The 26,191-nt window shown below is 38.0% G+C and overlaps 1 protein-coding gene across 4 annotated transcripts in view; it reads right to left on the reverse strand.

Moving 5' to 3' along the window:
• Window positions 1–3,451: 3,451 nt before the first annotated feature.
• LOC145999026 (uncharacterized) overlaps window positions 3,452–26,191 on the reverse strand; it is a 33,274-nt gene continuing 10,534 nt past the window's right edge. Inside the window, exons 3-5 of one of the 4 annotated variants that reach the window (XM_083135923.1) lie at window positions 25,401–25,891; window positions 17,249–18,040; window positions 12,727–13,634 (exon numbers count right to left, since the gene is read on the reverse strand). In XM_083135923.1, coding sequence (XP_082992049.1) covers window positions 12,869–13,634; window positions 17,249–18,040; window positions 25,401–25,891 — 2,049 coding nt within the window. In that variant the 3' untranslated portion in view covers window positions 12,727–12,868. Of the gene's footprint in view, window positions 4,846–12,726; window positions 13,635–17,248; window positions 18,041–25,400; window positions 25,892–26,191 lie in introns of those variants that run through there. The other 3 variants (XM_083135926.1, XM_083135924.1, XM_083135925.1) reach the window with 3 other exon arrangements.

Below are 26,191 nucleotides of genomic sequence, written 5' to 3' on the forward strand. Positions count from 1 at the left end.
GTACTGGGCTTAAGGCAATTGCCCCCCTCTCCTCCCTTCCTAGACCACACCTACTAGTGAGTTAACAGTAACAAGAAAAACTGGACTGCCTTGTCACAGTGCAGCTAAAAATCGAGAGTAACATGTAATACATAACTGATGTAGACAATGTGAGATAGCTTTGAATATGAATAAGACTTGGTACCCTTTTAAAGTATTGGGTGGAGAGTTACATTTAAAAACTACACACAAAAAGAGTATTAGTGTTACAAGTTTATGAATTGCCAAGTTTGTTTATCATCTGGCAATAACAGACAGACTGGCTGAGCAACATAGTAAAGGATTGAAGGAAATGGCCCAAAGACTGAAAAATTTACTACATCTTAATATTCGTTACATATTTTCATACATCTGCAGTGTTTCTATCTACATATTTTTCATGATTTTGCCACATGAAACTCTAGGCCTTATTGATGTCATTACCAAGGAGGTGATGGAACCATTAAGTAATAGTCTGTGTACACCTTAACATGCATAAGTTTTTTTTGTTTGTTTCTTTTATTTTACTTCGTCACTTTTGGCTACTCACAAAGATAGGCTGAATTGTGATAAGATGAAATGAAACAATACCCAACTGCCCTGCGCATATCTGTAAATATGTGTACATAGAAAAAGGTGAATCATTACATTTTCTTTTGTTTAAAGAAACATATAGTAAAATAACTATATCTCCAGAACTATTCAACTCATATCTACATAGAAGAAATCATATGTTCCTCCAAGTCGATTGATTGAATAAAATATCAAACATAGTCTACAGAAGGTTGTTCAGGTTATAACTGAATGCCATTGAGATGCCACTGCCATCTGTGGGCAAATTGTTTAAAATGGCTCAACAAACGAAATGGGTTCAGCATAGAAATTAAAAAGGTTTGAGAAAATTGTTTGTATACCCCCCACTTCCTACCAATTTCCCGCCATAAAATTTCCTCATAATCTAAATCAGGCAGGAAAAATAAAAGAGGATGGATCACGGCATGGTTGTAAAAAGCTTGTTGCTGGGTCTGCATACTCCCTTTTGTTTGAAACATGTCCACAGGTCAGTAGAAATAAGATTTGGACATAATTTTATTTTTATTTTTTGAAAACACATATTCCTTTGAATTCGATTTCCCTCTCCCAGGGACTCGCATTAGCAGAGTATGCTAGATTTTATCATTATCCCAAAAGCTAGTTGCCAACAAAGATCAGACTATGCTAGGTTTACTACTATTTTGCGGGTTGGCATCCCTGATTGAGGAAACTCTTGCTGGTTCCTCGGTGATTCCTTTAACTGCACAACCTCATCCCCTTCACTGCCTCTTCCACTCCTCATCTATCTGGCTGTAGTGTGACCAGTGAGGTTCCAAAGCGGTAGCAAAGTCTGTGTGTCCATCGTCTTTGGGCTGCAGTTGGAGAGAGTGACAGCAGCTAACCAGAAGCGTGCGGTAAGGAAAGGTGGGGCAAGCGCCGCTTGGGTTGTTTTTTTAAACACTTTTGATATCTTAAGTGCATGTTTTTCAATGCCTTTATACACATTAGAATGGAATTTATTTACTATAAGATATTTACATTGCAAAATTTTCATTTCCTCTATTTTCTGTTCTTATGGCTAGAAACATAAACCGGCTACACCCTTGACGACGCTGGGCGATGCGGCACGACTGACCGCGTTAGAATTAGAGGACTGCTCGCCTTTCTCCCCGCTTTTTGAGTGACTTATGCAGTTCTTGCATGGTCACTGTCTGTCTCCGTTCACGAAGAATAAAGGCCGAGGGCAAGCAACACCAAGCCCGCATCTGTCTTTGACAAGGGTGTTGGAAAGAATTCGTCCACACTAGCCACAAGTGTTGCTAACTTCCAGAATTTTCTGTGCATCCATAGCACCACCTAACGCGGTACGATTTTCATGTTTGAAACTCTATAGTAATCAACAAATTATATTATGAAGTTAGCCAGTGATGACCAGTCGTATGCTATTTATAAGAAATGAAATCACAGCCGGTACTTGAACATATTCGTCATGTGGTCAGTTACTCGGAAATATGGAGGGCATGTAACACTGCAGGTAGGGTGAAAAGGAAGGTTAATTTAGAAGCGTGGGTGCTGCGGATGAGTGTTGTTTTTTACTGTGATATTGTGCTGTTTTCTTTTTGTTCTTTGTGTCGTGTTTTTGTACCTGGTGTAAAAGTATGATTCTACATTGAAAATTTCCACCATGGTTGACATACCAGAAGAGCCATCGATTTGCAGTGCTGCAGGTAAGGCCTTGATTAGAGACCTTCTTTCAAAGCCATTCAGTTCGAGAACGTATGGTATAAAGTTGGAGCTTGTGATTGTGAATCATGAGCGATCGTGTCCTGAACTGTGCATAACCAAGCCAACTAAGAAAGATGGGAAAGTTTTCATTAGGCAGTTTAAAACATCTCAGTACAACAATATTATGTGGTTATGTGGCAGCAAATGATCTTAATAAATTATTTTGTTGGCCATGTGTTTGTTCAATACAAATTAAGAAACATGGAACTATACAAGCTACAGTGACTTGAGCAATTTTTATAAACATGACATGAACGTTCCCAGAATCACATCTGCGCTTGCATCCAACTGAACCTATGAACTGAAGACAAGTCATGATTCATAATTCTAGCCAAGAAAGAAACCGAACAGGGTTTAAAAAAACATAATTTAATTTACAGTTGCCCTCAAATATAAAGCAAATCATTATTTTCTTCATGGTTGAAATTTACAAGTTTATATCGAGAGGCTGTTTCTCTTCTTTATAAACCGTGCAGCGAAGATTTGACTTTACGGTATGTATGCACTTCACACACTCAAGCCCGATACTTCACCATTATGCACATTATTGTAAGTAGGGATGTGTGTAGGCCTATATTATATTTGAAATTGTTATAAATAACCGAAACGAAAAATTAATCCATCGCTTGCCTATCATGAAAGGTCACGGCATGCCCCTGCAGCTAACATACGCAATTGTACAAACATTGCGCTCATAATTTTATAATGTGCATCACACTCCTAAAATGAAGAGAACTGGAAATAAGTATAAAGTTCCTACATGGAGGAATTGCCCCTGCTAAAATGGAAACTCCTATGTAGGGTGATAGCCCACAATGCTGGTGGTCAGATAGAACACAACTGTTGGTGGTGGCAGGGCATTTTATGAGGTCTGTATATCTTGAAAGTCATTCACATACATCCCGAACAACATTCTGTATTCTCCATCATTGGCTGATCATAAAAAAAACTCATAAACCTGAGATATTGTACGCCTACTGAAAGCTGGTAAAAAAGTGTTATTGATTAAGGTACACTTCAATGTACAGGAGGCAGTAATTTATCATCTTATATTTACTTAGGTAGAAAAGTAACATAAAATAATACAATGCTAGATCCATTTCACATGACATGGCTTCAAATTTTACACAGCACACAGCCCAAGGTGTCTACTTTTTAGATTTAATTATCTACAAAGATACGATACATATCTCATGACAAGGCACAATTTTTCACAGACAATAAAAAAAATGGTATGTTCTTACATTTCAGTCTCTTCCTAAGTGATTTATTGCTTAATAGTTGTGGAAGTATGTCAACAATATTTTCTTTCTTTTGTTACAATTGGAAGTGTAAATATCTGCTCTCACCATGCGATATGTACACAAAAAATATATTTTTTTCTAGTGATGAACTACATACCATGAAGTACAAGTTGTAAAACATTATAAAAATGTCCGAAATATTAACTTTATCTCAAAACTAGTACAAATAGCAATCACTTTGATCATGATAGATGATAAATGTGCAGAGAGAAAGCCAAATTTCATGCAGTAATGCTCAATGTCAAGAAATTATTTCTTCATTAAATTATCACAAGAAGTGAGATTTTATGCTTTGCCTTTGACTAAGGAGAAAGTTTTTTGGCTTTTCCAACAGGATTTGCATCAATACTTTAGTAAGACGACAACAGAAAAGCTAAGTGGTAGAAATTGAACATAACACAGGTCTGTACAATATGAAAATTACATAAAATGAATCCGTTCATGTTTTGCAAGGTTTTCTCTCCGGGTGAAACCAGCTGGACAAAATCTGCACTTGAAGGGTTTTCTGTTAACATGAACCAGAACATGCCGATCAAGAGAATTTTTGGCAGAAAACCTTCGGCCACAATGCTTGCAGGAAAATGGACGTGCACCTGTATGGGTAATTAGATGTTTAGTAACATGGGACTTCTGCCTGAACTTACTGCCACATACCGGGCAAGAAAAGGGTTTGATATTCCGATGCACTCTCAAATGAATGAACAAACGTCTTTTAAGTCCAAAAAACCTTCCGCACTTTAAGCACATAAATTTGCTCTTCTCAGATGACATCCGGTCCTCATTCTGCTCTTGAAATGTAACAATGGTACGTTTTGTAGATGGATCTGAAAATGCAGACTTTATATTCACACAACGTTTTAAAATTTCCCCCTGTTTTGGTAAAGTTTCACTAGCTTCATCTTGGACAGAGTCCAAGAGACTAATGTAATTTGGTTGAAACAATGACTTCTCCTCAACAATGGTAGGTACTCCTCTCAATGACCTTACAGGCTTGTCACTATGGTCTGTGCTAGGAATTAGGAATGCCAATACTTCCTTGTCATCAACAACATCTGCTTGTCTCAATTCTGGTTGGCTTGCACCATTGGAATGACTATGATCCTCTTGGTTTTTACTTTGAAGTTGTTCCAAAACAACAAATTCCGAAACTTCTTCTACCAATTTATTTAGGTCTGCTTCATCTTTTGCATTTGCTTCTGAATATCTGGAAAGTAATAAAATGTGCACAACATTGTATTAGTGTTACTACTGGTGCACAAAATCTCAAAGAAAATGCATGCACACACATATAGACAGAGAGAATTATTTTTTTGGAAATGAATAGTTTATAGTTTTCCTTATTAATATTTCAGTTCACTTTGGTGATCCATCTTGTGTTTGTGTGTACTGTAATTCTAAGTACAGGGTGTTCCAGAAGTCTCTGATGGATTTCAACCATTAAGAACTCAAAAACTGTTCGAGTTCCTAATGTTGAAGATAGCAACTTACAGCTTTTGCATTGCAAATGCAGTCTCAAAAACTTGTAGTGTCTTTCATTTCAACCTCAACATTAATTAGGGCTTCTTCAGTTCCTCATAGTACTCACATGGTCTTTCGTAACATGTTTGGCGTGAGACCTTCACTTCAGTTCTTCAATGATAAGACATGTTACGTATTTCCGAATTTCCTAATATTTAAAAGGCATATTATTACGTAAATTTCGTTACAAGTTTGCTGCAGGCGCATGTCGCCTGATTGCTCCCATATTCGCGTATAAGGACCACGTAGTTAGTTGAAATGATACGAGATAGCAGCACTAGGCTAGTTAGCGTGTGTATGACGTAACAGCGTCACCTGATGGACAATGCCCCAGCAGATAACGGCAGCTCGTAATTACACTCGCCCTTCGATCATGCAAGAGACAACAAGTACGCTACTCGACTAGGAAGAATACGGAACGTCCGACCCACCCAGACTTTGACTACATGAGGACGTACAGTAAAGGGCAGAGTTTCTACAATACACCACGAAAACAGCAATGGAGTACTGCATCAAAGGGAATGGTTTCTTCGTCTGACCAATTTAGACGATGCTTGGTGAAGAAAGCATGGAAGCCGTGCTTGGTGAAGAAACCACTTACATGACGCTTTGTGAAGAAAGCAAAGGAGAATTGGGAAGAGCTCCTTCCGTTAGAAGCCAGGTGAAATTACGATGGGAAGACGTAATTTGGGGACTTCATTTCACGATGGAAGCTGTTGACCACGTTTACTACTACATGGAAAACCGGAAGTATCGTGCCTAGGACATGTTGCTTTACTATACAGGTATGAGCAGTGAAACTTATAGTGCAACATGTGTGGTTTTGACAAGAACTCCCTTTGACCTTTTTTCATGAAATTACGCCCAATGTTGAAATAGCTCACATTAGCGGGATTTGATTTGCAATCCTACTTTCGAGTGATTAATTGCATGACAGTTAAGAAGAAACCAGAATAATCTGGTGATTGTATTTGCCGATAACTTTGCATTATTCGTACGTTAATAAGTTACGAGTGATTATTGGATGTTGGTGCATGTAAACTACGATTATAAAATGGTACATGTTAAATTAATAACTTAAATTTCTTGTACTCGATAAAAATGAAAAACTATGCTATTCGTCGCTAAAATACAAACTTGGCAAATTACGACAGCAGTGAAGTGCGACTCATAATCTGCACCTTGCGAATACAATTGCAATCACGAATTTGCCTTTTCCCTTTTATGAGCATCTAGTTAATTTGATATTCTCGTTGTAACTATAAATTGAGGGCATGCTACGATAGATTACGTAATTTGAAAATTATGCAAGTTTGTTGAGTCATTGTTGATATGACAAATTTGATTGACATAAGTTAAGATTGCAGTAGTTTGCTGGTCAAACCGAAAGAAGTAACTTTTAATTGTACATTGTTGCAAAAGTGAAGAATTAGTTACACATCAGATTAGTCAAGGCGGTGAAGGTTGTACAAACGTTTTTGCTTAATTCAAAACCAAAGAAGTGTATTTTAGATCCAACGAGATGATATATTCTGTGATATACGGTAGAATATAAACCAAAGAAATTGTTAATGTGTTAAATTGGGAATAATTAAATTGGGCTGGTTGTCTGGGATTAATAGCGTGATCATGTAGAATTGCCGAAACACATACATTTGTAGAATCGTAATTGTGTTGCAACGTTGTTTTTGGATAATTGTATACAAGGACATATGTAATAAAAGATATGTCAGTAAAAATGCATCTATGAATATTCTTGATATTTACCCAAAACTCTGAAATTGATTACAACTGTCAAAAAGGTGTAGTCTTTAGCAAGACGTATGTATTTGGTTATGGTAGTCTAGCGTAGATTGCAGTAGTAGTGTTGTTATTACGTTACGTATTTTGGAATTGTGTTTTTCTTAGAACTCGCCATATTCGTGGAATACAATACATAATAGTCAACATTGTTGTGGTGATTTTAGGGCTCGCACCAATCAACTTCCTGCGTCATTTGAGGTGCTGCAAAAATACGTGGCAAAAGCCTCCAACACAGCAGTTTGTACGTTCTACTATCAAACGCTTACTTAACTCACGGCCTCTTAATTTATACGGTAGCTTGTAAACATCTGAGAATTGGAGCAAAAATGTCACAGACACTTTAGATGAGTATGGTCTGTTCTTGACAAAACACAAGAAAACTCCAATGGCCTAATGTCAGTAGAGTGAGAGAACCACGATGGGTGCATCAGGAACAATCCACATAACCTTACCTTATGTCTATTAACCTTGCTACAGTGGTGTAACTAATGACCCTGCAGCACAGAAGTCGGGAGCCGTATCCAAGACCAGGAAAAAATAGAAACAAACATATTTTACTTTCGTGGCAGGAATTTGAGTGGCTGCTTTTATTGTTTGCATTATGTTTATGAAGTGGTAATTTGTAACTGTAGTGTTGTACACAAGGACACTAAATATATAAAACTAAAAGCCTGTAACAGAATTGCACAGCTATAAATTATCTTTAACAGTGAAAAACTAACGTCACCTCAAATGACTTTATGGTGGCTTCAAGGGAAGGAGGAGCCGACTTCTATGCAGCAAAATTTTGATCAAAAGGGATGCAATATCACATTAAAAAAAAAAAAAACCTCTCTTCAAATACAAATGACTTTACTTTCTCACAAAAACATTCTTATTTGGGGGTGTTAATCTCAAAAGTAAAAGCCCATAAGCCCCATACTGAACTCTTAACTTGGGATCAATTTTAGTTAATAACACTATAATAATAATGATAATAGCCTGTGTGTGACGTAACAACCCGTTAGGGCCTTTGCCTACCTACCGACTGCTGGCCTCACTCCCAGAGATGTGGGAGATCAACCAACCACTTAGTGGTGACGTGTAGTCGGCACAGTGAAAAGTGGCACACAAAGTGAAATAAAATAAACTAAATCAATCAATCAATTTAGTGAAAATATGAAAGCAATGGCCTTTGGTTGCGAGAAATGCCATGCATCTTTTTATTCATGAGGAAATTAGGGTTTACAAAATGTGAGATGATTCTTATTCATGAATGTATAACAGCCGGCCCTTGTGGAGGAGTGGTTAGCACATCGTGCTACGATGCCAGGGGTCCCAGGTTCGAATCCTGGCCTGGGCATGGATATTTGTGAGTGTCCATTCATCAATTTCATCATATCATCACTCATCCCCATCTTCACAAATTAGCCAAAAGTGGCACAAAAAGTGAAGTAAAATAAAGCAAATCAAATCACAAATGTATAACAACCATATCTAGTACTCGACAACTTTTCCAGATTTTGAATATTTTTATGAAACTTCCAGACTTCTTCAGGATTTACAGGTTAGTGGGAACTTCAATATTGTTATGTAAAATACATCTCATCAAGTCAAAAAAATAATTTATCTAGAATAATGCCTATTGGAAAATCTATATGCATATATGGCCTCTTGTCTGGGTGCTTCCCATGTGACTCTTCAGAACTACTGCAAAAATTGTTGCATTTCTTTTACACATGTACATGACTTACCCCACTGTAACCTCACCATATGAGATTTCAATTACACATTACCTTGGAATGTATAACTACAAAGAATACAGGCATATGGACTGGTATTGTAGTGAAATCTTAAATGAATACCTGTACACCTCTTATTAAAAACAAACATCCAAATTCCAGGCATGAACATTTTGCAGCATGCTGTTCCACCTCTTCATACATGATAATGATACGTCTTGTAGAAGGATCATAATAGGTGCATTTAATGTTCATAAAATTGTCTGAGGTTTCTATTTTTGCTGTCTTAAATTTTACATCACTTTTCTGTCAGTTTTGGCTAATTGTGATGATGAGGTTGGGTTACAAATCACTGGTGGTGATATCAGGAACGAATTTGTATAGTTTTCAAGGCCCCATTATACCCAGATAGGCTAATAGAGAATGGACCTACAGTTTACACTGAGATCTGAATCACCATGTGCCTCCATCAGATATTGAACCTTGAACCACGAGTCAACCACTTTATGCACTCGGGCACTGAGGGAGAGTATGATGCAAAGTATGATGTTATCATTCTAACAATTAATTTTTATGGAAATGGATTCAATAGCACAAAATACAGTAGGCAAAAAGGGGGAAAAAATCAATATCATTAGAGCTGAGCCAATACCACTTTGAACCAATACTGATGCTGATACTGTCACCAATTCCCACCGATACCAATGCTTGAAAATACAAGAATAAAAAATTATTCAAAACATGGATCAATATTCGTGTGTAAGTATTCTACTTTAGTTATGTGCACCAATTCACCAAAAGTTTTGCTTTAAATTATTGAAAAATTACATCAGAATATTAAAATATATTTTATGTAATCATGAAATCCTGTTTTTCACACAAAACCAGCGCAAATAAAAATCTTCAAATTTTGCATACTTTCCAGAATAATTATGACTGAAAATGTCGCACGGAGTTTTTCATGAGTGTGGGTGAAAGAACAAAATGCCGGAAAATTATTGGCAAATATATTCCTTTATACTTTAAAATACTGATACGTCGGCTCAGCCCTAATAATCATTATCATCACAGCAAAAGTTGGATTCTTTCCGACAGTTCGCTCAAATATAATTGTTCAGATGGTAAGCAACTGGCAGATGTTGGTAACATTAGGATTAAAATACTCAGTGTGTTAGCCAAGGGCAAAGACTCTGAAGTATGTATTGGCACATGATCAACATGCAACACTAGTCACATACTGCTTTGTCTTGCTAGATTGGAATCAAGGGCATTAAAATGTACTCCCTCCTTTCCATAATATGGCATAGATATTTTACATTGTAAAGCATTAGAGTGTTAGGCTGTATGTTAGGTATAGGCTACAATGTAGTTTACAATTTCATACTCATAATAATGCATTTTATTCCACATTATTCTGTAAAGAGAGACACATTTGCAAACAATACATGGTACAGTTATGTGACAACATATGGCAAGCAGATGCTATAGTACATTTTGGTACTTAACACGATGGAGTAGTATATCAGGGTGGCTTTCCCTAGGACCATGATAAAATTCAAGCATAATTCCCGGTTTTCAAGGCGAACTTTCCAAAAAATCAAGCAGATGTTTTCTCTATTTCAACCTTACGTATTACTGCCTCTTAACATCCACACACAAATATCTTCATAATATAAAGGGTCTATGTGATTCAAACAACCAAAAATTATAATTCAATTAAACGGTATACGTAATATAATTAAAATATTTAATTTAAGGTGCTGAGTTTCTATTTACAATCAGAGGCGCAAACACGAATTTTTGTCTGAGCGGGCGGGGAGAAAGTGCCACGATAAACGTACTAATACTACTACTACTACTAATAATAATAATAATAGTGTTAATATTATTATTATTATTGATTTGTTTTATTTTTCTTCGCTTCTTGTGCCACATTTGGCTAATTTGTGAAGATGGGGATGAGTGATATGATGAAATTGATGAATGGACAGTCACAAACATCCATGCCCAAGCCAGGATTCGAACCCGCCGGGAGCAACAATGTTGTTGTTGTTATTATTATTATTAGTAGTAGTAATAGTAGTAGTAGTATCAGAGACGTTATTATCCTCATAAATTATGCAAAAAAAAGGGGGGGGTAGAAGTTGGTGCTAAAGCATTTGTGTTCGAACAAACGATTTCAATTATTTTTCTCCACACGGCACAGTAGTTCGGATCCCACTTTAAACTGCAGGTCCAGTCCCTATTAGCCTTTCTGTGCATAAAGTGGACTTAAAACCACAAATCAATCAATCAATTTTACAACATTTTTCATTTAGATAGTTCGGTGCCCAGGGCCAACTCCCACTGCCTCCTAGCTATGGTTATAAACTTGATAAGACTAAGAAAATTTTACGAAAATAATTTTTATTTGCATAAAATGTGAATAGGATTTGGATTAGAAAAAGTTGTAATTTTTCACATCTACGGAGAAAAATTCAAGTAGAATTCACACATAATTCCTGGAATTCCCGGTGAGTAGCCACCCTGTATATGTCAGCTACATTTTGCTACAAAAGCTGGTACACAGACCACGTCAATGTGAGGTAAGTGTTTGTTGTGCTGCTATTATTGCTTCTGGTTTGCACTGGAGCGACTGAGGTACTGTACCTTGCCGCCGTAGCCTGGCTTTTCCCATATGAGGTATGCTGTAACCATTGCCCCCTGTTGCATCAGACAACATCCGTGAAATAGTTAAAGGTGTTACCTTGAATTTCATTGCAGCTGTCTTAATGGCACCCTTCTTTAAGGTACCATTTTCCTTGAATTGCAGTAGGAATTGTAGAATGGCACTACGATAGTCGGCTGTTAATTGTTTTGCTTTGGTGTTTCTACTCACATTTCCCTCGTTACTGGTGTGTTTCCTCATCCTGGAACGCCACAACGGGTGCCCCCTTGACTGACATCCATACTCAGCTCTGTATCTGTTTCCGTTGCAAGGCTTGTAGTATGCTCTGCATAGTGAACGTCTGACTGGATGAAGGATTGCTTCACTACTGCACACACTCATCATATCCGATCACTACTCGGATGCGCATGCACAATAAATCAGTGCATTCATCCTGTTTCTATACCATATTATGGAACGGAGGGAGTAAATTTTTTGTCTGCTATAGTTTATAAATAATCTGAACTATTGATTTATTAGATTTTCTACTCTTTTCAATTTTCCATAATGATTGAGTTCAAACACTGGGTATAAAAATAAGCACTACTCATTTCCCATCTTTTTGGAGCATGTGTTTACACTTTCATACAAATGAAAACACACATATATGCACACATACACATCCATGTGTGTGTGTGTGTGTGTGTGTAATGTATGTGTGTATATCAGCAGATCACAAAAAGGTTTTACACAAGAAGTCAATATATTGGTACCTATGCAAAGGAAAAATGTGTTCACACCAAAAAATAAAGCATGTGCTCACTTCTTCAGCATCTATTCAGCTTCCAATTGAGCACAAGCTTATTTTTATCATTTTGACCCACTGTTTTCTACTTTTCATGACTTCCATGGTGATCCTGCCAGATACTGAAAGTGATGAGGGATGATGGCGATTTTAAAATTTCTAGTATTTACAGTGTCCCACATTTGTAGTAAAATCACAGGTCTTTTGTAAGTTCGATCTGCACTACAGGCACAAAGAAATGTATCTAACTGAATATGAGAGACGTGGTGCTCTCTCAAAACATAATGTTAGAATAAGTACAGGTTAAAGCGCAAGACAATGGATAATGTCCAATTAACGTTGTAGGCTTCCCTTATGATGCAGTGGTAGCATTATCACCTTATAATCAAGGGGTCCCATAGACAAGCAATAGCCCTCAAATTTGTGGAGACAGCAAATAAACACAATTTATGTCTCTCTCCACTTTTGACTTATTTTTACTAGTGTTGAACATGTGCGATTACTCAAACACAAGAGTTAATAAATAAATGAAACAATCACTAGATGGAATTGAATAGGTCATACAAGGTAAGAATGTGAGCACAATCCATGCAGAAGAATCAAATTTAATAACATTTTGTGAGCGTACAAGGCTTCACATTTGAATGGTGTTCAAAGAAGATGGAGAAACAATATATTGTTAAACAAAATATACTTGTTGTTTCAAGAAAGAAAAAAATGTGAACATTATTTTTTATATGAAATGCTGTTGCTCATGGCGAACTACATTCTCTCTCCGTGAGTAACCCATGGGGCAGAATCTACACATGAATGGCTTGCTATTTACATGACTTAGTTCATGTCTCTTAAGGGAGGATTGGCCGGTAAATCCTCTACCGCAAAACTTGCATGAAAACGCTTTTACACCTGTGTGAGTAGAGAGATGTGCAGTTACATGTACTTTCTGCGTGAACCTCTTGCCACACACTGGACACACAAAGCGCTTCACAGCGTCATGAACTGCTAGATGATGCTGTACGTGATTTCTAGTTTTGAAAAACTTTCCGCACTTCAAACACATAAATCTGTTGTTCACACTTGTCAAGCAATTCTGTTCCTTCTCTTCAAACATCACAATAGTGCTTTTTGTGGAAGGATCCTGAAATGCTGATTTAATTTTCACGTAAGAACCGGGCACGTCTTCGCGCTTGTCCACAGAGTCGGGGCAATCTAAATTTACCAAGTCAATATACTGGAACTTTGTCGGAGGTGTATTGCTCTCATGATTTCTTGGTATCAAAATGGGTTTGTCATCATCTTGGTCTGTATTACTGACAACAAGTGCCAGTATTTCCTTCCCTCCAGCATCAGTGTTCTGGTGCAGTTTTGGATCTACTGAACTCTTAGTTTGTTCCTCTTGAGCTTTGTTCCAATCCATGACCACAAATTCAGAAACTTCCTCAACTAAACGTTTTACATCCACACATTCTTTCGCGGGAATGCCTGACTCGTCCAAAGATCTGGAAAAGAGATGAATGCTCCATATACTACCATATTATCTCAATATCACGCCATTATTCCTATAAAATTTGATAAAATTTTCTGCGCTGCTCTTTTATCATAGGTTCTGGCATCTGTGGTGGAGTTGGTATTATGTCACCGCACTGCTTACACTCCGCTGGTGGTGTGCATCATGCTGCTCTTTGCACAGTGTACTCTGTGGGAGAATTCACACCAAAGCAATAAGCAATTGGAACGAGCCAATCAGCAGCAATGTTTCACACCGTAGCATCATGAGAGGCAGCACATGCGTAGGATTGGTAAATCCCCAAGCAACACATGTTGCTTGTCGCTTCAGTGCGAATTCTCCATGAAATATTCTACAGAGCAAGAAGTGCAATTCACCACACAACTTCCTCCCAACAGCACAAATCACAGCCCATGGAGCACTTGACACAGTCTGGCACCTCTCATTCCCTAGGATTGCCAAACGGAATAAAATTTGAACTCCTGCCAGCTAAGTGCAAACAATGCAGGGATATGTCTCACCTCTTAACCTGATGACATAACCTATAATAAAGCCAATGTTCAAAATAATTGACCAAAAGAAAAAAAAGAGTAGAGTACTCTTTCTGGCACTTTTGGCTGATCCAAAGATCGGGATGAGTGATGATATTATGAAATTGATCAACAGCCACAAAGAACATCAATGCCCAAGTTGGGATTCGAACCTGGGACCATGCTGTAAAAGAGCAAAGTAAAAACAAAACCCTTTTTCCCATATGAAATCCACAGGCCACGCCACATCACACCATGGAAGTATATCTTCTAAATCAAATTCATATATATATATATATGTCCCTTTAATATTACAACTGCAAATTTTACATAAAACTGAAAAATTGAAAATATTGGCTGTGGTGTCCTTAAGTATCAACAATTCTTCATGGATATAGAATGTCTCCTACTTGGAATCCATTGAGTAAGGTCAATACAGCTTAGAGAGCTAATTTTCATTTGATATCATACCAAGCAATTCTAATAATAATTGGGTGTACGCTGAACTTCTATACTAAGAATCTGTACCTTAAATTTAGAGGGAGAATTAACCAGTGAAACATTTCTTTGATTTAATGAGAATGGAAATACTGAAGGTTCCGAGTTTGAGTCCTCGTCTGGGCATGTGCTTCTTTGTTTACTCTCTTATCTATTTCACCTAACCACTTAATACCCATCGTCATGATTAACCTATCAAAGAAGAGTGACAAAAACAAACTACAAAACAACTGACATGTTCCAAAACTGAATCTGACACAGCTGTAGTGACTTAGGACTCATCGGCCAGGTGGGGAAGGAAAGAGAAGATGTCAATTTACACATACTCAGTTGAAATGGATCATTTAGTCTGTGACACCACCGTTTGTTTTTACTACAAAATAAAGTCTGTGAAAGAAGTGCAGTGTTCGTTTGTTTGTCGTTCTAATATTGGTTGGCATAGTCAAGCACTGCCTTGGAATACGATATTGAGCTGAGTGTGTAAATTTGAAAGACAAAAAATGGATGGTGTGCTAGGTGTGTACAGTGTGCACACATCAAAGAACTTATAGTGGGGGAGTATTTCAATGCAGTCCCAATCCTCAGCATGGCAGCAGTCCCGCATTTTAGGTGTGTAAAGAAAATGTTTACGACTAACACTTAACCTTTTGGTGCCCAAGCATCTCGAACGAGATACCCAAAAGTAACCCTCAGGATGCCAAGCATCTCGATCGAGACGCTGTGTCAAGGTCGTAGTTTTTACGTTATAACATTTCTATTTTTGGCTAGAATTTCGATTTTATTTTTTTATATTGTTCCTAACACATGTATTTAACAGAAATTTTTTTTGCATTTTTTTTTGTCTTCATGAAAATGGAGGGGGAAAGGCGGGAAAAGGGACTTCTCTTTTGCGTCTCTTTTCAAGGTCAATTTTTTGCCGACAAAGGAAGACTGGCTTTGTTGTTCTAAAGCAATGCTTTTTCACTCCCTCTTGCTAAGTGCATTCGAAGGAAGCTTGTTTATCAGTATCCGATGTCAAAATGAAAGTTTTCCGTGAGGGCGCAAGCAGGGGGGGAGGGGGAAGACTGGTTGTTGAATCTGCGTTGTGAGGATGGAATTTCGAAGCGCGCTGATGGAAACCTTAGTTTTTTTTAGCACAAGTGGCAACAGGGGTTACCCAGCATTGTCTAAAAATAGAATTTCAAGCAGATGCAAGAATTGGCGCTCATTTGTCACTACGTTCTAGCTTTTCGTCCGTGAATGTTGTGCGTAGGTGTCGTTATGTGCCCAAGTGCGAGGACATTTTTTGGGTGAAGTGACAATTTTTTAAAATAATTTTTGGGGGTTTTCTCCCTTCCCCCTCCATATATACACCAAATTTGCATAAATTTTGCATTTTGTGCATTTTGACATTTTTTTTCGGGGCGGAGGGGGCGGGAGGAAACACCATTTTTTTAAGAAAAGTATTTTTGAGGGGATTTCCCCCTTTCCCCCTCCATATGTACGCCGAATGTGCATAAATTATATATCATCTGAATCTGTGATTCATTCTGCGTACAACGGTATATCTTTCATATCTCTAGGGCATTTAGTTTCTGAGCTATAGTCATTTCAAGGTACCACTGCATTTTGAAGCTTGAATCAGTGGCCATTCCTTTCGGGGGTACAACTCAAGTTACATTGGTCATACGACAATGATGCAAATATTTTTCTGTTTCTTACATGCCAGCGATAATTTCTATGTGCATTTTGAACTTTTCATATCCTTTTTTTTGGAGGGCGGGGGGAGGGGGGTGAAACTCCATTTTTTAAAAAAAAAAGTATTTTCAGGGGATTTCCCCCCTTTTACCCTCCATATATACGCCGAATGTGCATAAATTATATATCGTCTAAATCTGTGATTCATTCTACGTACAACGGTATATCTTTCATTTAGTTTCTGAGCTATAGTCATTTCAAGGTACCGCTGCATTTTGAAGCTTGAATCAGTGGCGTGCCGACCATTCCTTTTGGGGGTACAACTCAAGTTACATTGGTCAAATGATAATAATGCAAATATTTTTGTGTTCCTTACATGTCAGCGTTCATTTCCATGTGCATGTCGACACTGTCATGTACTTTTTCTTGGGGGGAGGGTGGGGGAACCAATTTTTTTTTCCGAAATTTTGGAATTTTGAGTTAGCCCCCTCCCCCCCACCACATATACGCCGAATTTTCAAAAATTTCATATAGTCTGAATCTCTGGTTCATTCCGCGTACAACGGTATATCACTCATCTCTCTAGGGCAATTAGCCTCCGATCTACACTCATTTAATTGAAACTCTGCATTTTACTCAAAATCGGTTCGGGCAATAGAGGCTTACTTGTGAAAAAGGCCTTGGGCGGCAAAAGGTTAAAGTTTCACTCTTACAAAATCCAAATTGTGGAAAAACTTTCAAACAGTGACAAGAAGGCACAGGTTGATTTCTGTACCGCCAGACTCTGTACTTTTACAGTTACGTACTTTATTTGAGATAAGCATATAACTCGTACAACATGTTTCACAGATGGCCTGCAAGCACAAGCAAGGAATGCAGAATTAGGAGTTATTCTAACTACTTCAAAAATTCTTGTGAAGTTTCAGCTCCTTTGGTGTGACAAGTCAAATGTCGTCGTCTCTCATGTCTTTTAACAGATGCTGTCCGTGAATATCCCATAGGGCAAAATCTACACTTGTATGGTTTCTTGTTCGTGTGGGCCAGTTCGTGTCTGTCTCGAGTATTTTTGAAGGAAAATTTTCGGCCGCAAAACTTGCACGGAAATCTTTTTTCTTTAACGTGAGTCAGGCGGTGCTTGCAAAGAGCTTCCTTATTTGAGAAAGTACTTCCACAAATTCTGCACGACAATACCCCGGAAAGTGTAGGACGTGAAGGATGTGCATGACTCCTCAAATGGGCATCCAATAGCTTTTTGTAGAGGAAAAACCTTCCACACTTCAGGCACATGAATTTGCTCCTCTGGGTAAAAATGCTAGTCGGGTCTGCCACTTCGAACATCATAACAGTGCGTTTTGTAGAAGGATCCATAAATGCTGACCTCACATTTACAATGTTGTCAGAGGATTCGTTCCGACACGAAAGGGAGTTGTCATAATGTGCATTGATTCTATCTACCAAACTGATGTAATCTGGAGAGACTGTGTCATCTTTACTGATAGTGTCCTGGCAGATTTTGATGGGTGTCTTGTCTTCGTTTGCACTTGACACAAGCAAAGCCACTACATCCTGCTCACAATTGTTATACTGTCTTTCCTGTTCTTTGTTGTGTCGATGTTGCATAACCATAAACTCAGATACCTCTTGAACCAGTTTTTCATTGCTGTCCATCCTGAACTTGCCACTATTTGTAGATCTGCAACGAAAGAAATTCTCTGCTCATGAACTGTTGTGTCGCCTTTGGTTATCGGTATACAGAGTGATTCATAATTCCCTCTGGGGTTTCAAACGTTTACAGTACACGAACTATGGCAAATACAGCAAGAAGGTGGATATTGGCATGTAAAGAATTTCTCCAAATTTGCACTCGTAATAGGCCCCATCACGTAATTGTAGCTTTAGCTGCCAGTTCTGTCTGGATTTCCAAGAGAAGTAAGAGGAAGATGGTTTTGCTAAAAAAGTGAATTTTAGTGACGAGGCTAAGTTTCATCTGTCTGGAAAGGTGAACCAACACAATGGTGATGAAACAAATCCACGAGTCCCCTAAAGCATGTTTTGTGCAGTTTCTTCATCAAAAGTGGATGGGCTATTTTCTTTGCGGAGCCAACTGCTATAGGTGTGGTGTACCTAGACATGTTGCAACAGTGGCTAATGTCACAATTACAGGACAATTATGAGGTCTTCATTTTTCAACACGATGAGGTTCTCCCACATTTCCATCTGTGCTTACCTTAATGGCAAACTTCCTGGTCGTTGGATTGAACATGCTTCTCGAGATGACTCTCCTCTTCTTCTGTGCCCCCTCCCCCCCTACCTGATATAACACCATGCATTTTTTTCCTAAGGGGGATACATCAAAGATCGTGTGTTTGTGCCCCCTTTGCCAAGTGATTTAGCACAACTGCGAGAAAGGATCACAAATGAAGTCACTGGTATTGATCGTCACGTGTTGGGACGTGGTGGGAACTTGATTTCAGGATTGATGCACATATTGAGCACCCGTAAAGTATGTACCAAACCTGGAGCAATTCGTTATGTACTAATATGCATCTTTTTTTGCTGTATGTGTTATAGTTCTTGTACCATAAACATTCAAAAACCCTGGAGGGAATTATGTATCACCCTGTGTACATATATATGAAGGGTACAGGGGAAAAACGATGAATGTCACAAGAAACTGGAATGGAGTTAAATGAATTTTAATGTTTGAAACGCTCTTACATCTACAATATGGCTTAGCACTGTATGAAATTTTTACATAATCTGAAGCATTATATTGTTTAACTAATGATATAACAGTGTGTCTAATAATGTAAAGACGAAGAACACATTTTTGTTAAAATTCGTTCTTAATGCACATTTTGCAGGTGAAAAATGATGAATGTCCATTATTCGCACAGAAAAAAAAGCAAAGAAAGATGAATGTTCATTTGAATTGTAAAATACCTTAATAAAGAATATGAATGCTTTGTGAAATACACGAACAAAATGCAAATGCATAAAGTCACTCATTTGTCACTATGAGGAAGTTCTTCATAGAACCTTCTTGCATATTATCCACAGAATTTCTTCAAGTCTTGCATGTCTTTATATTTTTCAAGAGAAATTGGAATTGCCATATCATATTTTCTTGATGGATACACAAATTCACCTTCTTCTAAATAAGGCTGGATGTTTCTCTTGCATTTTTCAAGTGTGCCGTTATATGTGTTCCTGTGTAATACAAGCTGAGGTTGAGTGTGTACAATCTGAAGCTCACGGATTGGTCTTGTAGGGAACGGGCACTTTGGTTTGAAGGTATCATGAAAGAAATCGCCCCAACTTCTAAATAAACTTTGGTCACAATCTTCCACAATGAAAGGACTTGGTTTCTGTCTTGCAGCTCTAATGTTGTCACTCCAATCTGCAGGAACTTCAGCTCTAATTCTCTGATTTATTAGAGCCATGTTTCGATCACACTCCATGTAGGAATGGCCCCTGATCGGGTAGGTCACTGTAACAGTTTTTAAATGCTTTCTGATGTGGACAAGATAATACAAGAACCTGATTACTTTATAGTTTTTATTTTGCCCACAGCACGAGTCACAGAACAATGTTAAATGTTGAACATCATCTCCGAGGATATGAAATACAAAATCAGAAAGCATAGATGCAACATCGTCTGCACCTTTATTCCCAATAGTCTCGTAAGTGTAAAACACTGAACTGTTAGTGGAAAGAACATGAACATTAAATAGAAAAAATGACAACTGTCTCTTATAATATACATCATTGGTACTAATATTGGGTAACTTCAAATTATTTTGAAAGTCAAAACATACTGCCTCACGGGAAGTCATCTTCCGACTTGAGAGACGTGCTTGGCGTTTCCTTGTAAAGAAAGAATCTGCCCTTCGCAAATGGAGCTCTTGTTGAGTGTTGTGGTCTTGCAACTGTGTGTGTAATTGAAGTTTCTCTTCATGAACTGATGAGTTAGACAGTTTGTTCTCAAGAGTTTGTTTATTGACTTTGAATTCATCGCATGTGCTGCATGTATCTGTCCATGGATAACCAAATGTGATGTTGAATTTTGTGTTGAAGAGATGACGATACGTTTCATATGATACAGGGTTCGTGTTTTTTTTTGTTTTTTTTTGGTTATACATGGCATGGAGCTTTTTTACGTTTAATTCTTCTGGTAGATAAACACGTTCACTGTCATGAAGGCTATAATGAGATCTCCTGCTTCTAAGGGATTTTATGTGAGAGTATATGGCATTCAGTTTTTCCCGTTTTAATTTGTTTGGTCTAGTTTCATGCTTCCCACGCTCATCTTTACCAACAGGAACTGTCAGTGCTAGTTTAGACTGAATTGTCTGTACATGCCTTGCACTGATACCATGTAAAGCCAAAAATGCCTTGTAACAAACAGGTAACTCAGCCATTACACCACCTCTAAGTACACGGTCTTTGTAACTGTATGAAAGTGAATGTAAATTGGCATCATCCTGATTCTGTCTTGGCCTTCTTCGGGAAACATCGTTAACAGTAATTAATCCCCCTAGATAACAGTTTTGTGCATTATAATTGCCCATTCTATTAAATTGCACAATTATGTTATTTCTTTCTGTAGGAGGTATCACCGCAAAGTATTTTGAACGAGAGCACTTGCAGTCTGTCCCAGTTTCATGAGTACTGCACAGCATTTTCTTTCTAACATCACTCACCCTTCTTTGTTCTCCCAAAGTTATCATCCACTTCTGGGTCATTCATGGCGAACACTGTGAAACCAACAAAACCTGCATTCAAACTGACAATGTCAGAACTGAGACGACAATGTGTCTGTGAAGTAAAGGCTGTTGTTGTTATATTGCGCAATGAGTCTGTATCGTACGCGACGATCTATTCCTACACAATGGATGGACAATCATCATTTTTGCCCTGTAAGCCTAGGACATCTATCGTTTTTCCCCTGCACCCTTCATTAAATATGTGTCTCTCAGCACTTTTAGCCTGTTTTGACATTTTTAACCATTACTGTGGACTGCCTTTAATATCAAGGAGGCAAAATATCAATTTTTGTGATTTTGTGACATTCATCATTTTCCCCCTGTACCCTTCATATATATATATACTATGAGGAGAAAATTTACCACCAAATGATGTTCAATGCACACACATATACTTGTGGCTACTTGTATTCCATTGCTTGCACATTGTGCTCCGGTACCTTCAAGAATGTGTCCTTGTCCACATGTCTACATGATTTTACTGCACAAAAAAGCACGTTTGCTCTTTGAATCTGAATAACCTGATAATGTATCAATCATTTCATTTTTCTATCAATAGCACACGAAGATGAACATGCACATACATTTTTGAACTGCTTTCAGGATGCAAATGTAGATGGGATGGGGCTAATTAACATAAGTGCCAACTTCAGGGGGTAAGGCATGCCCTGCCCTCATCCCAAATTCACCTAGAGGGACAGATATAATTTATATTTGCATATATGAAATATTGTTTATGCTAACCTTGCCCCCCAAAAATATATTTTAAGTTGGCACTTTTACTAATTACGAATAATTAGCATCATGCACGATGTATCCATAAAATTGTAAAAATATTTATGGGTTAATATTTTTATCCTGAGGTACATCCTCAGGTTGCAGTTGGAGGAAGGATCATATCAGATACAATGAGATGTAGAGTGAATGCTGCATCTCAGGAAATACTGCAATGCTTGAAGAAAATCCTGTGATGTGGTGAGGAAGAGCCACCACTAAATAAGCTCAGCCCCTACTGCCTTGCAAGGAGGGGGAGAGTTCTCCAACGACTAAGGGAAGGAAGCTCCAAAAGAAACCGAAGGTGGGGGCGTAGTGAAGTCAGCTGCCCTAGGGAACTAAACAAATCCTGGTTCTGTAAGACTGGGGTTCACAACCCCATCCTGTAAAAGGAACTACGTTGCGAGACCTCCAAGAAATGGGAGCCAGACAGAGGCATGTGGTAGTGAATGAAAAGAAAATTAAGTTCATGCCGGCTGGTAAAGCACACAAATATGATACATAACCACGCATAACAAATGTCTAATTATACCCTCGATAGAGGTATACCTGGGTTCTGTTGTGACATGTGAGAATGATTCACAGGAGGAAGTCACAATGAAGTCACAAATGGAGTACAGATACTTTCTAAGAGCACAATACTGTCTAGGAAATCTAATTTAACATTATAAGATGCTGGTAAGACAACATGCATTGGCCTATACAGCAGAAATGTGGATCATCTAGAGAAAAGATGTAAAGCTGGTGGACACCTTTGAAGGATATTACGAAGGTTACCAAGACCAGTGGGTGACAACGGAAAGTGGTGAAAAAGTTTCAATAAAGAACGATACAACTTATGTCAAGAATCAACAGCTATTGGTGCAATAAAGGTGGCAAGGCTAAGAAGGGCAGGACACATGATTTGTATGAGCGATAGTGATCCTGCAAAGAGAGTGATGTTTGGTAGTTGGGGTGGTAAGAACAAGCAAGGCAGACATAACTTAAGATTGTTGGATGGTGTGGATGAGGAGATTCAGAGGAATTCATAGTGTGGTAGTGTCGTAAGAAGAAGGATGATATTTCCATAGCATATTATTCAGATAGCTCCCTATTCTCAGAATGATCACCAGATGCAAGAATGTTCTATTCTATTTTTCTTTCTATTTTAGAATAAAGTAGAGAGACTATTGTGTACAAAAAGTGAAGATAGTTCTAGTACTGTAAGAAGGCACTCTCCCCTCACTATTGAACCACAATTCATATCTAATAAGCACACCCCACTCTGCATCTGGCAGCTGAGAAAAGTGCTGAAACAGTCACTGTTGTCCCAAAGTTGGTCTGTGGGTTTGATCTAAAAAGAGGGTCATTTCCCCATCTTTGAGCATAGATCTCACAATAGATGTAAGGTTGAAAATTGCAGAACATTGCCTTCAGCAATGAACACAGAATATTTTTTTACATCATCTTCATTCATTTTTTAAAAATTTCCAAATGGTCATTCCATATGAAATCATCCAACAGTGGTTGCATGAACATTTTAGAAAATTTTCATTTTAAGTACACAGGTTTGTACGTTTTAGGATATCAGAACCAGTGTTTAAAAAACATTTTGCACTTAGATCTCCTGTGACAACCATTTTTGCTAGCATGGTTGTGTTTATGGAAGCCATTAGAGCTAGAGACCTGAAATTAAATTAGTTGTGTTGCCATTGAAGCACACTTCCTAAGTGTTTGTGGAATTTTGGCAGTTCTTAGAGTTCTTTACCTCACATGGGTGTTCTTTGGGAGTGTCCCTTTATCCTAATTGTTGTAATTAGCCAAAAGTGGCAGAAAAGCAATGCTAAATAACAAAAATCAAATCAGGAGTGTTCAAAGGGTGTTGAAAATCTTAATCCCAAAGGCACCTGAAGTATTTACAAGCATGGTGGAGCGCAATGCATAAGTATTACAAAGCAAATCGCCCATCATCATGTATATTCTATTTGTTTCACCAAATGAGAGCTTCCAGAATTAAAACAAAACACCAAACAAGCTGAATGACAACCTCTGCACAAGCATATCTAAAAACCCATTAAGCCGGTTAGCACAGCATACTACGATGCCAGTGGTCCAAGGTTTAAATCCTGCCCTGGGCATGGGTGTTCTTTGAGTGTCCCTTCATGAATTTCATCACATCATCCCTCATCCTCAAGTTCGGGATTAGCCAAAAGTGACAGAAAAAGTAAAGTAAAATAAATCAATCAACCTTCTGCAGTGGGAAATTTTAAAAATTACAAGATCTGATCACTCTCCAAAAGCGGATCTTTAGAGGCACATATTTTTGGTAAATAAAAAATAAAAATTTCGGTACAAAAACAGAATCAATTTCGGGTTCAAAAGCGGTAAATAAAATGAAATTTCGCTGTTATAGCTGTGAAAAAGCACCATATAAAATGACATTTTGGTTTTAAAAAATCTGAATATTATCCCAAATTTGATTTAAAAACTGCACTATTACACAAAATATACATATCCCTTCTAATAGCACATTAAATCATTAAGTTTATTCCTGTATAAAGGAGTCCATTTTAGCTTCTCAAATATTTACAGCAGAATTAATCAATTTTCCATGAATTGCATAACTCGCAGGATACTTCAGACTTCAGAAAGTGTCGCATCGGTATATAAATGGTAAATTTCGTATTTAAGAGTCTATTTCCCATTTTGCAGTTCACTTCGCATAATTTCTTGACAAAACAGGGTAGAAAAATGCACCTCACACCTTTCAAAAACATGAAAAATTAACATTAGAATGTGTTATTTCATATTTCGTGTTTTCATCAAAAACGAAATATGCATGACTTCAAAATGCAGAAGGCAGGTGTATCGGGTTAAAATCCTGGGTATGGGAGTTTCTTGTGACAGTCACTTCATCAATTTCATCATATTACCACTTATCTTCATTGTCATGATTAGTCAAAAGTGGAAGAAAAGCAACGTAAAATAACTGAACCAGCTCAGTCAAGAAAAATTCACCTCGGCTGGAAGTGCAATATAAACACAGCAGGTAGTGTGTCACGTGGAAATAGCGTTTTCATCTCATGGGGATTACGCTAAGTTAAATATTCTGGAGCTCCTGAAAAGCAACATCTCATGGCAGAAATGCGACCTAACTCATTACTGAAAGTTTCCGTAGCTCCGTCATATGCAGGAGATATTAACCTAAGGTTGTCGCAGATAGATATATCTTTCGAGGGACATGACAGGTATACCCATCACACACACTTAAAGGGTTTAAAACATGTAGGATGGACGAGAAAAAATTAATGCAAAAAGCCATGGACAATTTAACAAGCATTACTTCTTCATCCTGCTGTACTCCATGCCCAATGAACCAAAATAGTGGGATCCAAACCACTGTACAATGCACTCGCACCAGGCATTGGACCCATTACCTTATTACAAGGCAAGGGTGTTACCACTATGCCATCTGCGAGACCAGCTTTTGGGAGTAAAAATTAATGCAATTGTAGGATCAAAACGTTTACATACCTATCAGCTTCCTCATTACAAGCTGCCAAATCAGATGGGGGTCTCTCAGATTTTACTGGTGCGACTTCACTAGCCTCTGAATCATCAACAACTATCTGCATTTCACAAAGGTTGCTTGGGTTATCACTGTTCGTAATGTTTTCCAGACGATCGGAGCTGTTCACAAAAAGATTTTCAATATCTTTCTCAGACAACACACGTGGAAACACTTCAGGGGTTTCACTGTTATTACCTTTACTGGTAGTCAAACTTGATGTTGAAGCAATTCCACATTCACTGACACTGTCCAAACTATCTTCTTGGTTCATACTATTGTCTATGTTAGACCCAAATGCTTCCAGTCCAATCTGAGGGTACTGTCCATGTACAACATCTATGACCCCATCCACATCATCAAAGTCCTCCTGTTCTTGCTTGATAGCTCTTTCTAGGAACACCGTTTCCGCTTCATTGATACGGTCTTCTACACTCTTCTGCTGTCTTTTCTTCTTCTGTGAGAGAGAGAAAAAAACATGTGCAAGACTGAAAATTTACAACTAGGGCTGAGCCGATACCAATGTATGGGTACCGACGGGGTACGAAAGAGGGGCATTTTTAAAACTAGAATTGCTATCATGCTGGGCTGTTTCAGGACCAGATGATTATGGAGCTCTGGGAAAGATGAGTGAAGGTTGCTGTGGAATTTGTTTTGTTTTATTTACATCCAAGTGAGGAGGGAGGGTTGAGGATTCAACAATTACTTCTAGCACTCTTCCCTTCTGTGTAAGTCTTTTCGTGACTGTTGGTATCGA

This window comes from Lepisma saccharinum, chromosome 14, assembly GCF_977018435.1.
Source record: "Lepisma saccharinum chromosome 14, izLepSacc3.1, whole genome shotgun sequence".
Lineage (NCBI taxonomy): Eukaryota > Metazoa > Arthropoda > Insecta > Zygentoma > Lepismatidae > Lepisma > Lepisma saccharinum.